Below are 21,694 nucleotides of genomic sequence, written 5' to 3'. Positions count from 1 at the left end.
CAGCAGCCATTTTATAAATCACATTATTGGAAACAGACTGCTCTTTTTTGTTTAGTTGTGTTACCCTCTTCTCCTTCCTGCAAACCCTTCATTCTCATACAGTGCAGGTACTGTCTCCGGGGCAAACAGCACTATGATCAAGGTGTCTATTTTTAGTTTTCAGAGAAAGCATTCTTTCCAACCTCTAGACATTGTGCCCTGAATCACAGGATCAGCAAACCAGTACATGATTGCCAACTTTTGAGTCTTTTCAATCTTGTCTAAACAACTTTAAACTTGTGTCACCATGAGGTAACACAAAACAAATAATATTTCCCTAAATGTTTTCTTTGACATAACCATCCTAGCCAGAAAGATTTGCAAGAGGTAATTGAAGTACCTTGCTAAGTAACAAAACTTGGCGGCCACACAGTGAGAAATTACTCAAATAAGAGGTAGATCAAAAGACACACACACACAAAAAAAAAAATCCAAAACCACTCAGATCTTCCCCATTTTTCTTTTACAATTCTAATCAGAATTTTTTTAAAAGGTCAAAAAAATCGTACAGAATTCACAAATTAAGAGAAGAATCCTTTAAAAACTCATTTGAATAAACAGAAAAAGAGTGGGGGAAGAATAGGAAATTATATAAAGTACATATATCAACTGGTATGGTCCACAGCCTTACTGTGAGATTCTATGCTTCCAGCATCCTACAGTATCTTGTGGTCTCATGACTGTTCTAGCTTAAATATCATCAATAAAAGCACATGCTACATTATTGCTTTTTTATATAAAATCTTCCATTTTAATTTGCTGTATCTTAGAGTACGTTTTTCATGTATATCAAGAAACATATGCAAAGTTGTCTATAAGAGAAACTTTATTCATCTGATTTTATTAAAAACTAAACTACTGAAAACTAAAAGCTTAAGTGAGGTGTGTCGGATTCACAGACCATTTCCATACATCTGGATCAAATCTGAAGTAAAGACTTAATTATTTTTATATAGACCTTAGCTGAATTATGGATTTCAGTTGAGTTCAGACAAAATTCAGCAATTTTCACACCAAATGATTGAATTACTTTCTAAGTTTTACACCCAAGACTTACACTTTATTAGACAAGAACTGATGATGGAAAGTAAGCAGAATATTTCCATACAATTGAGAAGAAAATCCAGAGGCTACTCTGTTTTCTCTTTCTTGCAATAAATGTTGATAGGTCACAAACACTCTTAAACTAACAAATTCATGTTTCAGTTTCCCTATTCCTTTAGGATTTCATCCTGTTTCTGCTCAAGTGTTTTAATAAAAGGAAGTTATTCTGGGAAAAGATATAATTAAATTAATGCCACACAAAATAATTTACTCCAGAAAACAGTCGATTTATCTCATTACTTCATTATATCATAGTATAGAGTTGCAATGCCTCAGGACTAAAAGATATGCAGAAGGAATGTTTCGTATTCATTTTCTATCACAAAAGCACTACAGGTAATCCATCCATTTGCTAAAATAAATAGGATTTTAAAAATTCAAATGCACGATATCTGCACTCATCTTTACTAAGCACTCATCTTTACTAAGCACTCAGATGCTCCTATTCATGAATGTATCACACTATTATTGGAGTCTCCATGCATACACATTTATGATTCATGTTCTTTACATAAATCAAATTACACTACAACTAGAAAACTCTACAAAGAATTTCACTAGCAGGAAATTAAAAAGAAATACCAAAGAAGTATCAAAAACCAGACGGAAGTAAAATAAGAGGTCTCAGAAAACTTGTACTGCATGAAATAAGCAAGATCTCCAGTACAATTTTTATGAACAAAACCTTGTTTTATATTCATCAAGGAAAAGGTATATTTTCATCTCATGTTACCTAGCACACAGTAAACAGCTCAAAGTAAAAATCCCAGTGACAGAAAGACAGCTACAGAGAGACAAGTAGGACAAGACAATCTAAAATAAATATTGTCTTACACTTTCATAGTTATCTAAATTAATAGCCTATGCTGTATGGCATGTACAGTCAAGTGGAGCCTTCACAGAGCAACTTAGGCCCTCTATTTGGAGCTTATAGACCAAGCTATGCCTTTAGGTACTTTCATGAGTGCATAAAAGTTACAAATTATCCTGCCTTCAGCAAGCTTTTACTTACTTTTATGGTATGTTAAGTACCACAAAGCAAATACAAAAATTTATTCCTAAGGAAGACACATGAGGAGAGTTTTAACTCTAATAAATTAAATGCAAAACTAGATTAAAAGAAAAAAGCTAAAACTAAGTGTCTTGGAAGGAAGTACATCATAAAGAAACCATAAGGAACTGGAAACTTATTTGAAGAAAACATATCACTAAAAGAAACCACTGCTGATTGTCATTAAATTATTATAATAACAACCTTCAAGCAATATCTTTGCTAAGTGACAGCTCAAAAAGGAGAGAACAAGGCACTACTACGGCATTTGAGTTTTTCTCTGTATTAGATACACACTTAGAATTTTGCCCAATGTTTCTGCATCAGAACGCTTTTAATTTTACATTTATTAGCATGATAAGTTGCTGAATAACAATTTGTGGCAGCTTGTACTTCATTATAAGATATACAGCATTTCAAGAAGATTACAATAAATGCTGTTATCACGATGACTCCAGTTTCATGTCATTGGTACAATAATTAAATTGAGCTTTCTGGGCAGATGGTTTAAGTCTATTGTGTCTGTGCATAAAGACTGCATTAAATATGTATTTCACATACACTTAAAAATAATGTATCAGCCTATTTTCAGTACACCCTTTCCACAAAAATGCTTAACGTTTAATTGCCCAATGAACCATGTAGTATATTTCTAAGGTTTCATATTCACAGAGACAAAACTAGAAGAGAAAAAGTAGTACAAGCAAACACTGTTAGATCAGATTTCCGACTATATTGTAATATATTTTTTCAAGTTTACTATGTACAGGCTCAAGCTTCTTTACAAAGTTTTCCATGATACAGTATCTGACAAAGAAACACCCCAAACATTCAGTTATTTACTGCAGCACATACCAAAAGCTTTACAGTTCACTCAAATAGAACATGTAAAATACCTTGCATCATCTCAGGCAAAAATCACCATCTAGATTTTAAACTGAATGGTGCCACTTCTGTAAGAATTCAGTGTACCTCTTGTCTGCTTTGAACGAACCAATGTCTAAAACATGGTCCCATTATCACATCTGGATCTTTCAGCAGCACTTAAATTAAGGGAACTACCTCTTTGTTTCTCTAAATGTTGGGTAAACCTTCGGCTGTCACCTAGAGGTGATAAACAGAAAGTCAACATGTTACTCACCAATAAAGTAGTTGTTTCCTAATGCAAGCATTTCTTCAGAAAGAACAAGTCCACCCAGGGCCTGGAGAAGAGTGACACTTCGGCCATCAATAAGTGAACACTGTTTAAATCCAGTGGTTGTGACCTTCCATAGCAGGATAAGAGAAGCAGTAGCATCTTGCCTTATTCTAAGAAAATAAACAATAAGAATAGTTACACTGAGGGAAATTGGTATTATTAGGAAGTACATCACTGCAGAACAAAAGCTTACCAACAGAGAAGGAAAATTTAAATGTAGCAAGTATGGAATCAGGAAAAGGCCTGAAGGTTTTCAGCATGTTCACAAAAATAAAAAATGCTGCAACTTTAAAATTTGCATAATAGTATATGTAATAGCAGATTTAATCATACAGAGTCTCCACCATCCTAGCGCCTAAGAAGAGTTTACATAAATATTACATAATAGTAAAATATTCCTATTCAGTCTTTGTATTTATGCCTTCTTGAATAGTAGCTCAGTTCTACATCTGCAATGCCATCATTTTCTGCAGCTGAAGTATATCCAGCCCTCTTGTTTACTGAAGAACATTCAATGTTCATTCAATACAGGGAGACGGATCCTAGTAGAAACCCTCATTTGTTTGACATACCAGATCGAAGGTTCAGAACAGTTTATTCTTGTAAATCAAATGAGTCATGTAATGCTCCCAAGGTCACTGAGTCCACTGTGCCTTCCTGAATATTGACAGATTGGATAAAGTAATACCTACAACTGCATCTATTCTGTCAGCTCCACTGGGGAGCACTGTATCTATGTCAGAGTTTCTTTCCTCTCAGGATACTTCTTTCCCTACTCAGCTCCATAAAGAAACAATAAAAACTTGTCATGTTTCTGGCAAGTTCCCAAATCTTTGCATTAATTTCCTCTGAAGGAATCCCAAATGAGTTTGAACAATCCTCCAAAAATTCAAACACAACTGCATCCAACTGCTGAAAACTGATAATTCTCTCCTGCTGAAAACAGGCCTCCAAATACCCAGAGATTAAGTTCTGTTCCACAGTTTCCTGTACTGAAATTGTTTCAACCCTGCTAAAAACACAAGGCAGTCTCTCCCTTGTCACTTCTTGAGTTCAAATCAAGAAATGCAAAGTTTTGTAATTACGTTTGACACAAGTTGAGAAAATGTTGTAACTAGACCTCATAAGCAGCACATTTTTGACAGTATTTTGGGACCCCTTCAAGAACAGCCCCTATCTCTACCCCAAGAGCTGACCACCTCACTTTTAGAACATGAAGCAATTAATTTCACTGTTTGGGTCACACCTGACAATCAAAACAAAAGAAAATCATTAAACTGAAATTATTTTCCTTTCATAGAGAACCATCAAACCAGAGATGTTACTTGGGCCTTTAAAACAGGAAATACAATTAAATGAAGATAGATATCAACCTGCATTAATCTACCCAGATTAACTGCCAAAATAAAACACTGCTAAAGACTTATAGTGTATAAAAATTAGCAAAAATGACTATGCTACAAATGCCTTTAAAATGGGGTCCCTCCATCAAGGGTGCTAAATATAGCTGTAGAATCTGCAAATGCCAGCTTATTCCTGACTTCAAGAAAAGACACTTGTTTGCTTACAGATTCCAGCCAGTCAGAGCATCCACACTCACAGATCCCTCCCTGAGTTAGGCTTAAACGCTCATGAATGAGCACGATTCAAAGTCCCATGGAAAGAGTAGGACATGTATAACAGTTTCTGCTCCAAACTGTCTGCAGCATGTCTGCTTGCATCAGTTTGTTTTTTCCTGCGAGCATGGCCTTTTTAACTGAAAGCTGGGATTCTGAAAGATAAGATGACAGGATGAGAAAAGCAGGCTATTTTGGGAAAATCTAAGTCTAAAATTGCAGTAAAGCTGTGAGCCAGAGAACTACGTTGGCAGATCTTTATTTGAAATAAAATTTCCAATAAGAAAATGCGTCATCCCAGCCGACAGAATCAGATCTTTCTAGGAAGTCAGGTTCTGTTAATTAAAAGTAACAAAGCAAGTATTTGACCGAAAAAGCATGAGTTTGAAAAGTCTGAAAATAACAGAATAAATTCAAATTTTTGAGAAATGTCATTTGTAGGACATACACAAAGATTTCACAGCTGATGATAACACCCGAAGCAATAATCCAGAAATCAAATACAAATGCACAAAATACATGCATTTATGTGGGCAATGATAGTACTTTCTACCAGCAAGTCCATCTTGAGATTAAAGGGGGGGAAAAAAGTGTTCACTGCATGAAGGAGAAAGGAAATGTATCTTCTCCAAACAGACATCTTTAACACATCTGCCCTAGTTTCTAATGCATTTTTATGGCCCATAGACAGTTTACACGCTTACATATTCTAAAATATTACATATGTGGGAAAAATTATACCAAGCAAAGAGCTGTCGTGGCACTGCTAATTGCCTGAAGTCTGTCTGAAGTTCTTTCATATACTTTCAGCTATTTGACAAATCTGCCTATCTGAAAAACTGTTGTCTAAAATACCCAGGCAAATTAAAATAAAAGCATTTTTATATTTCATCACATATGACAAATATTCTTACTTTATTGATGTATTCTGTGGAACTTCAAAGGAGATAAGCCGGCCTCCGGCAGAGGTATTGGAACTGGCATTTCCACAAGCCACATCTGGGTTTATCTGAAAATAAAAAGAGTTTTATTCAATGCTAAACCAGAAAATCTGACCAAAGAAAACATGAAAGAATTTTTTAAAAATAACACTAATAGTCCAGCAGTCGTCTTTTAAAAATCATCAGGATGGACCAAAACATTCACCAAAACGTTTATGCTATCAACAAACGTTCTGAAAATTCACATAAGCATCGTTTTAGGTTTTTAACAAAAACCTCATGCACGTAAGCGTGAACTTCTGAAGGCATCTTCCTTTAAAAGTTACCAGGTTTAGAAAAAAAATGAATAGGCTTCTGTTTTTTTAAAATAAGAAATAAAGCTCTAACATTTGCCACATCCAAGAAATACTGCATCATTAATTTAGACAATCTTGGAGGATTTATAATAGCAAATACCGCTATTGTCTTCCTACTATATTGAAATATGTTTTGTCCAAACACAGATTACTTTAAAAAAAAAAAAAAAGAAAAGAATACTCTCCCCACTTGTCCATTTCTATTCTTTCCAAGTAAAAGTTGCTTGGAAAAACAGTGCTTTCTGATGGAAAAAAATTATGAGCACAGTTGAGAGTGAAAGGACCTATTTGCCAAATCTGGGATGCCTAGTAGGCATAGAAACCAGTTACGGTATTAACTAGGTCAAGACACCATACAGGATATGCCACACAACACAGAGGAATCACAGACAAGTATCCTTAATTATTTCTATCTTGTAGAGTAGTAATTTCATAAAGGCAGTTTGCAAACTATTACCGTTTCCAATGATACCTTTATTTCAAATAAGTAATATTTTATGTGGCATAATTGAGTCTTTCTATCGCCTACATTAACATCATCAGCAGTTTTAATTAAGTAGTTCTCAGGAATCTTCATCAGCTTGCCTATGAAATATCACACTGTAAAAAAAAAAATCAGTCAGTTTCATCTTCAAATTGCTAGGCAGACTTTGCAATGTTATTTTTTCAGTCATCTAGAATACATGTGCAACCTTTTTACGTCAACCTTACTGGCAAAGCAAAAATGCAACCTGACACACTTCTGTGAGTTAATCATCCATCAAAGAAAAAAAGGAGGTATTTATAAATTTAAGTAAAATTCAAATTCACATTTTAAACAATACTACAAAACACCTGTGAAAGCCTGAACAACAGAAGTCCAGAATATGATGCAAGTAATAATTTTAGGAGACTCAGAGTTGATTTTTACTCCGGCAAGACAAATACACAGTATTCACATTTCCCAAAATGTCTAGATTACTCCATTCATTGTTGAATTCTCTGACACATACAATACAAATACATGTAGTTTATGAAAATAGTGAGATGCAATTTTATTGTATTTGTTCAAATAAATTTTGAAAAAAGATAATATATCCATTATGATTTTTCAATCTTGGAAGTCAAAACTAGGGAGCTAACATTCAAAGCACGATGAATCCAAAAATTAGTTTGGCTAACACTCTTCCTGTTGTATTTGCCAACATTTAAACTTCCGTTTTCTTTGAGAATCTACATGCCTACTGGAACAAAGGAAAAAAAAAAAAAAAAAAAAAATCGACATCTCTATTCTCACACTGTATTATACTACATCCAGAAATACACTTGCTTTTAAAGTATTTATATAGTTTTACAATTTCATGCATCTATTACCTTGGAGCACAAGGGGAGAAAAATGTAATTTAAGCATTTCATTTACCTTATTATTCAATATTAGAAATTTGCAAAGTAAAGGGTATTGATCTTTTTGAAACTAGAATAAAAATATGGCAAAAAAATAAAGAAGCAAGAGCTGAAAAAAGTGGCTGCATGACAACAGCTGAGGTTTAACCTTGTGAAAATGGAAAAAAACAAAGCAAAAAGACTCTGGTATGCAAACACATCAGAATTAAGGATTGCTCAGCATGAAAAGCACACATAGGAAATATTTCATTGGTAATCAGAAGAAGGAAAGGCAAAAATGCAGGATTTTGACTCTTCTATTAAGAGATCTGTAATGTTTGATGTCTTTATCTAGGAACTCCATTTGTGACTGGCCCTGACTTCATGCTCTGAGACTCTAATAAAATAATCATCTAAACGAGTAGGACACTAAAAACAGGATTTTACAACAGCTGAAATTTGATTTTTTTTTTTTAATATTAAAAATCTTGCACTTGAATCAGACAAAAAAACAGGAAGAAACAGCAGCTCTCATAAGGAACAAAAAATGGTTCCAGCAGTGTCCTATTTCAGACAAATACTATGGAGACAAAGATGACAGCTTTGACACCTGAATTAGGAAACAAATTTCATAGTTTTTCCACAGCTGTGGGAAATTTGTATGAAGATTTTTAAGTATGTCTCTTTCCTGTCTTAACAGAGCTCTCTGCAAAAGTGAAAGACTGAAGAATGAGGGCAAAGAGCAGCAATACATTACAAAAAGAAAGGACACTCAGAAGATGAAAACCTGTAAGTCTCACTCTCAAAAAAAAAAAAGCTGCTAGAACTGGTAGGAGATATTTAAAACAGAACTCAGTGGGAAATATACTTAAATGATTTTCAGAAGGTAAAATAAAGAGCATTCCTATCTTAATTCCTCTTTAAAATTTAAAAAGTGGGATGGCTAAGGTAAAAAGTTCAGACAGACCATCTAAAGTCAAATGACAATTCCACTTTAGATGGTCTGTCTGAACTTTTTACCTTAGCCATCCCACTTTTTAAATCTTTAAATGACAAACATTACATATAACTTCAATGACATCAAACTCTTCCAAAATTCCCCTGAAGCATTCAATAGTACAGAACCTTTAAGCCAGCAAGAAAGCTCCTTGGGGAACAGACTTACAGATACACATGTATAAGAAAACTAACATACAGACTCTAAGTCTACATTTATGCTAGGATGCTTTTACACAGCCTCTCACTACTGAAAGTAGTTCTCTGAAGATATTTGTTGTATATGAAATTTCATAGTATGTTTTTTGGAAAGCTGACCAGCCATTTGTAATGCTGCAAGGCCTTATCAACACGGGCAGACTAATCCTGAGCAGTGCAAAATACAGCCACTCTGCTATCGTGATACATTTTTGCATTTCTTTTGTACTTCAAGCCCCTGAGTTTAAAAAATTGCAGAAGGCTTTTACTTCTTCCAAAACATGCCACACTTTCCTCAAGCTTAAAAGTGGTCTGTAAGCGAAATGATGAAATTCACATTAGCCTTAGCAATTCCGCACTACCTTATTAACAAGATATTAATGAATATTTCTGAAAACCAACCGATACTTCCAAACACTGGAAGAGGCTGCCCAGGTATCTTGTGGACTCTCCATCCTTGGAAGTATTTAAGATTCAACTGAACACAGTTCTGAGCAACCCATTCTAGTTGACCCTGCTTTGAACAAGGGGCTTCGACTAGACAATCTCCAGAGGTCCCTTCCAACCTCACCTACACTGTGATTCCGTGAGTAAAAATTCATGCCATGAGCCAGTTGCCTAATAAGTCTTTCCTGTAAATTGCCATTGCAACTTCAGTGACACCACGGCTTTCACAAAACCCCACTCCAGTATACAATAAGAGTGCTTCATTTGGAAAATATCCCCAAAGGTTACACAAATAAGTATGTGCACATGTGTGTGCACACTCATGCACGCACACAGACGCTTGTGTATTTTTAATTGACGCTTTCCTCCTGTGCTAGCTGTGAAGCTTCTCTTTGGTTAACCTCTTGTCTTCCCATCTCAAAAAGCCATTCTCCTGTTTTTACCCCCTAATGGGGCAACAAAGGAATCTGCACAGCCTTGCAGACAGAGTGACGTGGGGCAAATTAGTCTGGAATTAAACAGAACACACCAATGCACACATTTCCAAACATCATTCTTGAACTAAATAGAAGATTAATATAAACTCATAGAAAAGATCACTGCTTAAAAGAAAAAACTCTATACTTAAAAATTTAAACGTAGTTGAAAAGACATTATGTTATAGAAAGAGTATGAAAATGAGTTCTTCAAGAAAACAAGGCTATGTTCCGGGGTGGTCTCCCATGAAAACTGACATGGTCACTAAGAAAGATAACCTTTCATTCTTCACTAGGACAGAAATTGTCACGATGAATGCATTATGAAGAATGCTCTTGCAAACACTAACTCTTTCAAACCTTCTTCCATGGGACTACATATTAACTTTTAATTCAATAAAGCAAGTTTCATAATGTGCAGTTTTGCCTCTTCTGAACATATAACTACTTTTCCATCAGGATAAGGCCTGCAAGGTTTCTTCTTTTGCCACCCTCCAAGGGTGGCAAGAGGTACTTCTTATTTTCTAAGAAATATAACATGTTTGTCAGCCTTCCTTATGCAAGGGAAAAATAAAACGTGAGAGAAATAAAACAGGTTAGATCCTGACTATAAGATCTTGAACAGCTGTCTGCAAAGAATTCAAAAGGGAAGAGTAGTAGGAAAATAAAAGGCAATATAATAGAACCAGAAGAGGGGGGGATCGGTTACTATCTTCTTGTAGTCGAGATGCCAAGCAATAAAGCAGGATCATTTCTGCACAGAAATCCCATTCAGACGGAACAAAATTATAAAAGAAAGAAAAGTAGTTCCCTTGTCCTGTAGGATGGAAAAAACTACTGCTTCCGAAAATCTGGTGTCACATAGCTTAACTTCCACAAGTGTATTTGTTTCTACCCTCCAGAGTTTCCTATGGGACAATGCTTGAAAGAAACCCAGAACAGAAAGAAAATAAAGGCTTATTTCTAACATATCTCACCAGTGGGAGAGAACAGCAAAAGTGTTTAGAGTAGGAGTAATGCCTCTCTGAAGAACACCAAGGGAAGACTGACAGACTGCATCCAAAAACAGTATCAGATGAAGAAGGCTTGCCAGTTGTAGCACTGAAATGTGGTATAAGGAAGGCTGCACATCCACCCAGTGAATTCTATCACTGGCAGTTTGTGTTTCTTTGCTTGTCTGAGCTAAGGCCACTTTGCAGAGTCAGCAATCACACTGCCAAGAAGACACAGTGCATTTTGATGTATGGCAATCCTCTAGCTAACACTATTAAAACTTTGTATTTCTGTCACAGTTAACAATGCCAGTATTACACCAAGAGGCAGGTGCTTCAGCAGGCCCAGTATGTTAGCTTACACAATGACACTTTCTCAGATGGATTACCTGGGTAATCATATTAGTCAGATGTGTTCTTGTCTCAAGTTGGCCACCAAAATCATGTCAACTTCATAAAATCTTACAGTCAGCCTGTACTGGTTTTGGCTGGGATATAGTCAATTTTCTTCACAGTAACTTGCATTGTGCTATGTTTTGGATTTGTGGTGAAAACAGTGTTGGTAACAGCAATTTTTTAGTTATTGTTGAACAGTGCTTTCATAGCATCAAGGCCTTTTCTGCTTCTCAGACTGCCCTGCCAGCAAGCAGGCTGGGGGTGCATAAGAAGTTTGGGGGACACAGTTGGGACAGCTGACCCCAACTGACCAAAGGGACATCCCACATCATATGATGTCATGCTCACAACAAAACTGTGGTGTAGAAGTTGGCCAGGGGTGCCATTGCTCAGGGACTGGCTGGGCATCGGTCAGTTGGTAGTGAGCAATTGGGGGTTTTTGCATCACTTGTTTTTCTTTGTTTTGCTTGAATTTTTTCTTTGTTGTTTTCTTTTTCTCTCTTTTTTTTTCATTCTTAAACTGTCTTTATCTCAACACATGAGTTTTCACACTTTTACCCTTCCGATTCTCTCCCCCATCCCACTGGGTGTGGGAGCGAGCAAGCTGCTGTGTGGGGCTCGGCTGCCTACCCCCTGGTTAAACCACAACACAGTCATTCAATAAAAATTACTTCCTAGAACAAGTAATGGTCATTTCTTATTCCAAAGTGTATGGAGCTGTTCTGAACAACAAAGGTAAAATACTGTAGAAGCAAGCTCATTGAGCAAAAATTCCACATAGTCAAACCTTTACATTCAGAGCTCAGGTCACTGGCAAGTAAGTTAGGACGTAAACTTCAACCAAAGTCTGTCACGTCAGCCATAGATACTTCTACATCAAAACACTGAAAGGCAGTAAACACATCAGGCGTTTTTTTTTGCTCAGACTCTCAAAAACTTCTAGATGGGATGATTCCTGAAGGAGTAGTTAAGAATCCAGATACTTTTTAAAGACAGCACTAGATAACCAAAAGTCCTGAGCCCACCACCAATATAGATTCAGACGAGCAGGGCTTCAGTATCTTGACATAATTGCACCCACTAGAATTTCCTATAGGGTATTTCTGGCCCGAAAGGGGATAAGAGATTTTTGATTTTAGGAAAGCTAGTATTTATGACTATCCATTAAACACCTTTTAGCAAGGCAAAATACTAAACTGTGATTTGCATGAACTACACTTAAGTTTTGTTTGAGCATATTGAGCTTTCAGAAATGTTTTGGTTTGTGTTTTGAAAATAAGTATAATAAAGGGTATCACCTATCCAGAGATGCTCATATCAAGTTGTCTACAGAATGGCGTTTGTACAGAAAGTTCCATACACAAATATTGTAGAGATTTAGTAAAGTTACAGATTTATCCTAGAAGTAAGTTAAGATTATTCTAGCAAAATCTATGTTTCCTTCAGTCTCCTTTATTTGTTTGTATGATATCTTTTTCTAAAAGAAAAAGAAAAATAGAGGCTTCCAAAACAAATCTTATATACAGGTATAAGAAGAGCTGTCCTAAGTCAAACCAAAAGTCTACATATTCCAGTACTTTAACTCCAATAGCAATCATAACAGGGAATGCCAAGAAAATAGGATAAGAAAAGGGCAAGCATATTTCCTCCAGCCTCCACCCATTTCCACGTCAAAGATTTTCCTAACCTGTCATTTCTAAGGATGGAGTTTCTATGTATTTAGCAACCTCAAATGGATCTCTTCTCCATGATTAGGTTCAGCCTCCTTCTGCACCCATAGCATATTTTGGCAAAAAATGCATGAACATTTAGCAACACACAAAGCAATCAAAGATTCAAAGGTCTCCGTTTCAAGCAGAATTATTCCTCAAGCATATTCCATTGCTGCAGAGCAGGAGCACTCTCTTTCAGGATTTTCCACCTGACCCAGCCATACTCATTTTAAAGGCTTATAATTTACTAAGAACACACATAAAACAAATTCTGTCCCCATTGCAAGGGGAATTACAAGTTTATTGTAGCCTCTAATCACTAGTTCCAAAAGCTTGAATCTGAGCAGTAGTATTGCAGTATAAGTAAAAGGTTAGACTAGGACTCACATGCTTAGCATTCTAATTCCTGGCTGCGCACCTTGCAAATCACTTTACTGCTCTGTGCTTCAGTGTCTCCATCTGTAAAATGTCAATAATACTGCTGATTTCCTTTGAAAAAGATTTGAGAGCTATTAAGAAAAAGTAATATATAACAATAGGGTACTGCTATGCTTACAGTTGATATTGTATACAGAAACCTTTGTTGAATCTGTTATTTCAGTAGGATTAATGAGATGGTTTCTATTATTGCCTAATATATATCTTTTATATTATTGCCTAATATATATCTTTTCTACACTGTAACATAAAAGATCATTAGACTGAGGAAATGTGAACTGCTGGATGTATCTCTCTTGCAAGTGGAACAACTCAGTTGTCCAAAGTAGGAAAAAAAGTTCTCTTTCAACAGCTGATCAAAGGTAAATTCCTATTATATTGAAGAAACCAACAGACATGAATATTTTTCTCTCAATGATCTGTGTTTGTAGCCGTTAATCTGCATATCAGAAAAAGACTAATTTCTTACAGCAAGAGCTCTCTAAGAAATGAAACTGTATCCAAAGACATCTGTATGTTGTCTACTGGTGCAGACATTACCAACAAAGTTCAGCCAAGCAAGCACTCCCAAGTATATCCCTACTATCTAAAGAATGCAGAAAAAAATGTCCAACTGTAACTATACATCGTGTCTCTCTTAGATAGTTTACTTCTCTCAAGTGTTAATTTTTTGAGTCCCCAAAACTTCCTGAAAAAGCTTCCATGGAAACTTCATGGAAGATAGTGAGAGCTTTCATTTGGAGAGATTCTGGTAAAATTTCTCTCTGAACAGACAGACAAGAGAGTATGAATCATATTAGTTCACTTGTGGTATCAGTGTAGAATAATGTGAAAAACAGGCTGACTTGGAAGATTTAAAGAAAAGAAAAAAAAAGAAAAAACCCACAACATAATAATAGCAGCTTTTGTTGCCTCTGAATCTCAAGGAAGATGAAAACAGTAGATTTTTGCAATACAAAACCTACAGTTACTTTATTTTTTTCCTTTTAAGAGGGCAAGAAAGGATCAAACTTTGCAAAGCTTTTAAAGCTGTGAGGAAAGGTAGTATTTTCCTGCTTATCACTTAACTCTACTCTTGAAGCCTCCACACCAAAGAGGCTTTGGAACACAGACCTTCAGGCAAATCAACTCTCTTTAGTCTATTATAGATCAGAGACAATGTCTTGAATTAGCAACTGAAATATTTTTCTTTCAGATAAGTATCTCTCTCACTATGAATTCCAAAGAACAGAAGGTCATTATGCTACACTAGAAAGACTGTGAAAAATACAAGACCCATCACAATATATTAAAAACATATCAACACAAGTAATTTCATAATAGGGTAACAAGTAATTTCCATGTTAGTGTTAATAATGCAATTGCAATTGATAACCTATATGTATTTCTCAGGTAACAGAAGACATGCAGAAGGGTGAATTTCAGCTATTTAAAATACCCACTTGTGAATGATCTGTTTGGCTGAAATGCTCAGGGAATCTACCTAAAATGCAAACCAGGCAGAAATGTTACTTATACAATACCAGACCACAGAGTGAGGAAGACACACGAAGGAAATCTGGTACAGAGAAGGGCATGCTCCATACTTGGTGCCTGACATAAGGTTCTACTGTAAAATAATAAATATGGGAGATGGAATTCCAAGAGCTAAAGCTCTGTTCTCCAGACACTGCCCACCAGAACTCCCACTGAAAATGGGACACAGCTCTGTAACTACTTGTTGTTGCCTTTCTGCCTGTTCACTTTCTCATTATGTAGTGTGTAAAAACACCTCAGAAAAATCACACTCCTTGAAACACTGCAAAAACAGATACAGCTGACATTTTACCTATTTATTCCTGAATAAACTCAAATGAAATTACTTTACTCTACAATGCATTTTTCATTAAGATATCACAAAGATTTTAATTCTTTGTCCACTGAAATGATAATATTTCTTCACCAACAAGCTTCATTACCCTAGTGCTTCATACTAAGTTGATCCAAACAAAACCAAAAAAAGGCACTACCATTACCCCCCAGCACAGATGCTCATTTCTACGGCAGACTGTCCTTTGGGATGCATTTTACTCATACATAGTATTATTATAGGTGAGTGATATCCAGATCAGGTGGAAGACTTCCAGTATCAACTGCTGTAGGAATAGCATAAGCAGAAGTAGTGGTCTCGCAGCTCCAAGTAAGAGAACAACAATGAAGGGAACTACAAATCATCTTTGCAGTGATGGACTTCAAAGAAGGGAGGAGAATGGTCATGTGACAGAACAAACTTAATACATGAAACAGTTATCTAGAGATAAATAATCAATTCTTTGTTAGCAAACACTTTATATATATACTTGTTTTTCACATGTAAAGATTAATGCTAACTGGGTTAAGTTTAATACTTTTTTTTTATTTTGCAGATAGGAGAGTCTATGCAAGACATCTGAGAACTACTAATAAAACAGTGTACAAAACAGTAGAAAGCAAAGACCATATTTCTTAAGGATTATATGTTGTGTGCTTTCCAGTTGTAGTTTTGCCAGATATTGTTAAGTTTGTCATTTTACTGAGAGATACCACAAATGTTTAAAAGTTTCCTCCACCATCATTGCAGCTCTAGAGTTGTGTACTGTGTAATATACTGACTACCACTTTTAATCCTCAAATAGCTATGTTTTCTTAACGCTGCAGAGACACGTATTTTTCAAAACAACGTGCAATTATAACTGCAAATAGCAAAAAATATATTAAAGGTACTGCTTTAACCTTTTGATTTTCCTAGATTTATTTGGCATTTGAAGATAAGGTATCATACAAATGACTGGAAGAAACAATATTATCCCATTTCAAAGAAATACTCAATACAACATGTTGACCAACTTAAGCCCACTACTTTTAATAAGTATCGAATTTTTTTGTGTTTAATTTTACTAGCATACTAACTCAGGGCAGAGATCAACTCTTCAGTCCTCTCATGTAGACATCCATGGAATCATGCACAAATGACAACCCAACAATGACCACACTTTAAAGTTCTTTTCTGTGCATTTTTGTTTAAACAGAATATTCTCACCTCTATTTCATCCCATTTCAGATCTACAACTTTCTGTCCCGCTTTTGGCTGCCACGTAGGTAACGTCACCGTTGCTTTTGAACGAGGAAGGACAATATCAGGTTCCAAGGTGGATGAGACCAGTCTGCTTTGTCTTGGTGATGTTGACACTGTCCTTTCAGAGACTGGCAGGCTGTGAAATGCGTGTTCACAGTTTGTTCCCTCATAGCCTTCATTGCAGAGACAGAGGTAGCCATCACCACTAGTGCTGCAGTTACCATGGTGACAGGGGTTGCTGGCACAAGGATCTGAAACAAACTGGCAAAAACATATCATATAGGTTAATTACTGCATATAAAGGATTTATGTCTGAGCTTTACAAAGACCATAAAATAGGATTCTTTTCTTCTCTTATATTTATCTTCTAAACATATTTATGAACCAAGCTCATCTTTGATGTATCTTCAAGGAAGTAAATTCAAAGGATTAAAGAAGAGTATAGTTTAATCTATATTAACCACTTTCCTCAGACCATTTAATGCTAACTTACTGTCGACACATTCAAGCAATGTGATAAAGACGAAGTAGGAACATGGTCACTGTTCGTAATCAAGAATTTCCAAAAACAGTCTTAAAAGAGTAACCTATCCGGGGAAAACAAACACCTTGAAATTTAATGCAGTAACAGAAATAGGAATGGGGCACAGAACTCATACAGATCACCAGATTACGAAGCAGCTGTGTGTTGTCAGAGATAACTACATCACACAATCCTATTTGTGGACACAATTTCCATTTTAAAACAACTGAGCCTTTTGCCCACACTTCATTTAGTGGGCAGCAGTTTCAGAATCTGATTCATTCTAGCGCTGAAAACTTTCTAACAGGAGTTAGTCTTGTTAGTCTTAGGACTGAGCTCTAACAGGAGCTGATGTAGGAAAAATCCTGTCCTATGCTTGCCTGCTGTCTTCTAATTTCTAGCTTAAATTTGTCTGCAGCTAGTCTGTACTGTTTCTTATGTCATCATTGACTTTCAGATTAAATATCTTTTCCCTCTTCTGTGTTGATGTTTACATCCATAATGTATTTATAGAATACATCTACCAACTTTTCTCAGGTTTCATCTCATAGACCAAATAAGCCATGCTTGCTCAGTCTCCTTGTGGAGGATGAGCCCTCCATTCACATGCTCATTTTTGCACACTGGACTCCAAATTTTAGCACTGCTTTTTGCAAATGCATCAATACTTCTGTTTGTCCTGGAAATAGCTTCCTTGATACTACTTAAGAAATATTTGCCTTTGAATTAGTCAGAGCTAAATCACACTGCTGATTTACTGTCATCATTTGACCAACTAAGACAGCCAGGCAGTTCCATCGACTTGCCTTCACATCGAAGTGATAACTCATCACTGGGAACAGAGATTTTCTCAGTCTCTAGATGCAAATTTCACCCAAGTGTTCCAGTCCTACACGTTACCCAGTTCTTCCCTGTACAATATTGCAGTCCTTCCCTGCATAAGCAATGTTTCTTATTATATTTCTCAATAAAGCACCACAGTTATTTATTATTAAACATTTGTTCCAATTATCAGAAGAACTACATAAGCTTTATATATTGTTAATGTCATAAAAACCACTATTGGGTCTACACTACAAACGTTACCTTTTCATCAGTTCAAAGGCCTGGTGTCAGGGACACCAAATCCTAATCTTACACTTTCTTATACAAAACAGTACTATTATTGTCCTCAGCTAGAATTATTTCTTTGGCTGGAATTTTTGTATATTCCAGCCTCTGTAGCATTTTTGGACATAAAACAGAGGAAACATTATTATGAAAGTTAACCTTGGAGACAGCTAATGATGAATGTCAGTTTTTGTACTGACTGATGCAGAAGTGTTAAAGGCCATGGAAGACAGTCCAAAATATATAGTCTACTCATTTATCTTATGGTTTGGTTACAGCTCTGAATGTTATTTACTTTGCATGGGGATACATCTCATGCATATCAGGTGATACATTAGACATCAGGGTCAAGCTCTGACTCTTCTTCATTTTTAAAACTCAACTATATAGCAAGTTTATATATACTTAATAGATCAAGTATCAAGGAAGTATGGATTCTTATGATCAGATGGGCTTATCTCCTACGTCTCTTTCTCCTGCAAATCAACAGACTATATAAGTTCTCAAAGAACAATTTCTAGATCGCTTCTCCACAAAATAATATCTAAGTGACAGAAAATAAAACAACAATTTCAAGGAAGGAACAAAAGCTAGTACTGTTCTACGGTTTGACAATTACAATCAGCTGAGATTTTCACAGAAATTTCCTTTTCCTTTAAGAGTGTTGAAGATAAAAAGTGTTTAAGTGTGAACAAAGCCTAGTTCAAAAATTGTTTGCAAGTTTTTTCATGTTCTAGTTGCTTGGACTACATCTGAGTTTCAAAGACATGCAGTTCTCCTGTTGATTAATGAATCAGCATTTATTCTATTCTGAGGAAATTTAATTGTTCTCAACATACCTAAAATGTTATTATTGACAAACCTAGTAATAAGAAAGGAAACAAAACATTTCCAAGCAATCACAAAGGGCACTTTTTCCCCCTCAGTGAATATATCCATTCACTTTGCAAACAAAATAATAAGAAGTGCTCTGTGATACATGTTATTTGCTGCAGACTGTTTTGAGCTTGTTTGACTGGAAACAGCTGCACTTCATGACAAGAACTACTTACTGCTGCCCATGCCACACACTGAAGAACACCTTGTGCCTTGGGAATTGCCACTGACCTTCCACACATAGTGGAAATGAAAATAATTAAGGCTGGCTGGTTTAGATGAAGAATAAAAAAGATGAGCATAGATGTAGAACTTGAGCCATGCACTTTCTCAGAACTGAGTTTGACAAAGTACTTCACAGGATTTTAACATATTATTCCCTTTTCTTAGTTACTATTAGTTCTAAAGCTCATTTCTCCTTTCAGTAAGCCTAACAAAACAAATCAATGTCCTTTGTGCAAATAAGTTTTCTGTTGAACTAAAGAAAGTTAATCTTGATTAGCAGTTTAAAAGAGATGAGGAAATAAAATTGATTAATTTGTGTTGGTTGTGATGTTTCTGTGGTTCCTCTAGTCCTCTCCAAAGTGGCAGCAATGGTTAGCAAGGGCTCTGAGAAACATCCTGACACAGTGAAGAGCATAGCTACATCAGAACTAAAAGGCAGCAAAATGTCAAGGCTTAACCTTCCACAAACTTTTGAAGCTCACAGAAAAAAGTAAACACACTTGGTGTCATAACTGAGAGTTGAACGTAACTATATTGTGAGTACACAATTAAAAGGGCTCTTTTTTAGCCATTCTTTGTGAAGCTCACAATATTTTAAAATACTGTTGGCAGAAAGGAGGAAGCAAGTAATACGTATCCATAATGGCCCATGATTAAATAAGAACACAAGCACAACAAAAATTCCAGATTTTTTTAGGTGTAAAATTTCATTAATCTTTATTAAGAAAGTATATTTTTTGGACTAGATGATCTTTCGAGGTCCCTTCCAATCCCTAACATTCTGTGATTCTGTGATTTTGTATGTAGGTCTCTTGTTTTCACCCTCATTTCTACGTTTAATAGTCTGTGTTTCCATAATACGCTCAGTGACTAAATAGGCACAGTCAGCAGCTGCAGCTGACAAAGCTGAGCTAAAAATCATAAAATGTATTTGCATGCAATTACTATTTTATATGCCTAGGCAGTTGTAATTTTTGGACTGTTTTTCCAATAGAATCCTAAGATAGACGCATACCAAGGTGCCCTTCACATTGCAGTTAATTTTCCAAAGGCAGACTGAATAGCACAAATACGGTACAAACACTAGGCTTGTTTAAGAATCACACTCTCAAACATGGGTTGTTTGCCAGCCAGTCCAATTGTTTCCTAAGGTTTCTGTTTAAGAGAAAACACTAAGAGGTAAATCTGCAACATCTTTCTGCCAATACTATTTGTGGTGATACCAATTTGTCATTTAATGCTCGTTCAGCATCTCTTCAGAGAGGTTTTACTTGTTCTACCTTGAGACAGACAGAAAGGATCCTCCAGAAAGCTTCAAAAAATAGAATAGTAACCCTAAAGAGAAGGCTATAGATGAGCTCCTAAACACTATGCAAAACCTGTCTTCCACCTGCAGCTCTCCTCTTAGGTGTGTTGGAACAAAACTAACTTTTGGCTCAGTTTTTATTGTCGTTGCCTACAATCACAGACATTATACCAGCTTGCAATGTCAGTAAAATATGGCAAAAACAGAGTAAATCCAGTCCTCAGATTAGGAATTCAGTGGATTGTTGTCAACCTGTTAACAAAGCCAAGCTGCCACAACAATGTCAAAGGCTGATATTTTACATCTGTGTCCAGTAGCACTCTCAACCTCTGAAATAGTCTTCAGATATTAAGAGCCAACAGAGTCCAGAAGTTTTCAACTCTTCAATGGCTCCCTAAGATAATTTTTCCAGTTACAGGATAAAATGTTGTGATTTTCAAATATGCAAAGTAACTTTAGCTGATTGGGATTTGGATAGCTAGTTTCTTCATGTGTTCTGATAAAAACAGATCTTAGGAGAACTTAAATCAGTAAAAGAAATTGGCTTTGCACCTACATTACTGAAGAAATTCAAGACAAAAGCAAACAACTGTTCTCCAGGGAGAGATGGGAAGATCCACCACATATCACCAGCAGAGAAAAGGGATCAGATACACCAATTTCAAGCTATGGACAGTACTTTAAAAATTATCAACTTCTGAATACTTTAGAAAAAAAATAATTAAAACCTACAATCTAAGATATTATCAGTTTGTTTTTAATAAAGTAGAAAAAAAAGTTTTTTCTTATAAGCAATCTGAAATATTATACTACTTTGCATATGCATCAATTTATGAAAAAGAGATGGAAAACAGATTTAAACATAGCAATGGCAGTAAAGACTATCTAGAAATGGAATCTGTTTGAAAGAATGGTTTAATTATGTTCAAACTATTGTTTAAACTCAGCCTCCTTCAATCATTCACACAGTGAAGTTTAAATCCCATTCTATCACACATTAAATACTAATGCAAACTAGGAAATGAAAGACATGAAAACAGAGTGAATTGAAATAGAAAAAAAAAAAAGCAAAACAGAAGTTCCAAAAATTGTCCACAGAAAAAGCATTAAGATGAGTACAAATGCATTTTCTTCTATTTTGAGAAAAGACTGTCTTGCGACTCAGTGGGACTCAAGTGACATATGTGGGTTCAATTTCTGGCTCTCCCAGAGATATCCTGTGTGACCTGAGAACAGTC

General features: G+C 35.7%; 1 protein-coding gene across 1 annotated transcript in view; it reads right to left on the bottom strand.

Annotated features, from left to right (window-relative positions):
* Nucleotides 1-21,694, bottom strand: part of DNER (delta/notch like EGF repeat containing) — a 131,305-nt gene that overhangs the window by 60,406 nt on the left and 49,205 nt on the right. Inside the window, exons 2-4 of the mRNA XM_068406818.1 lie at nt 16,381-16,677; nt 5,923-6,017; nt 3,336-3,502 (exon numbers count right to left, since the gene is read on the bottom strand). Of these exons, the coding sequence (XP_068262919.1) occupies nt 3,336-3,502; nt 5,923-6,017; nt 16,381-16,677 (559 nt within the window). The remainder of the gene's footprint in view (nt 1-3,335; nt 3,503-5,922; nt 6,018-16,380; nt 16,678-21,694) is intronic.

This window comes from Nyctibius grandis, chromosome 8, assembly GCF_013368605.1.
Source record: "Nyctibius grandis isolate bNycGra1 chromosome 8, bNycGra1.pri, whole genome shotgun sequence".
In the NCBI taxonomy this organism is placed as follows: Eukaryota; Metazoa; Chordata; class Aves; order Nyctibiiformes; family Nyctibiidae; genus Nyctibius; species Nyctibius grandis.
The sequence above is the reverse complement of the archived record's forward strand: the minus strand, read 5'-3'. Positions and strand labels throughout refer to the sequence as shown.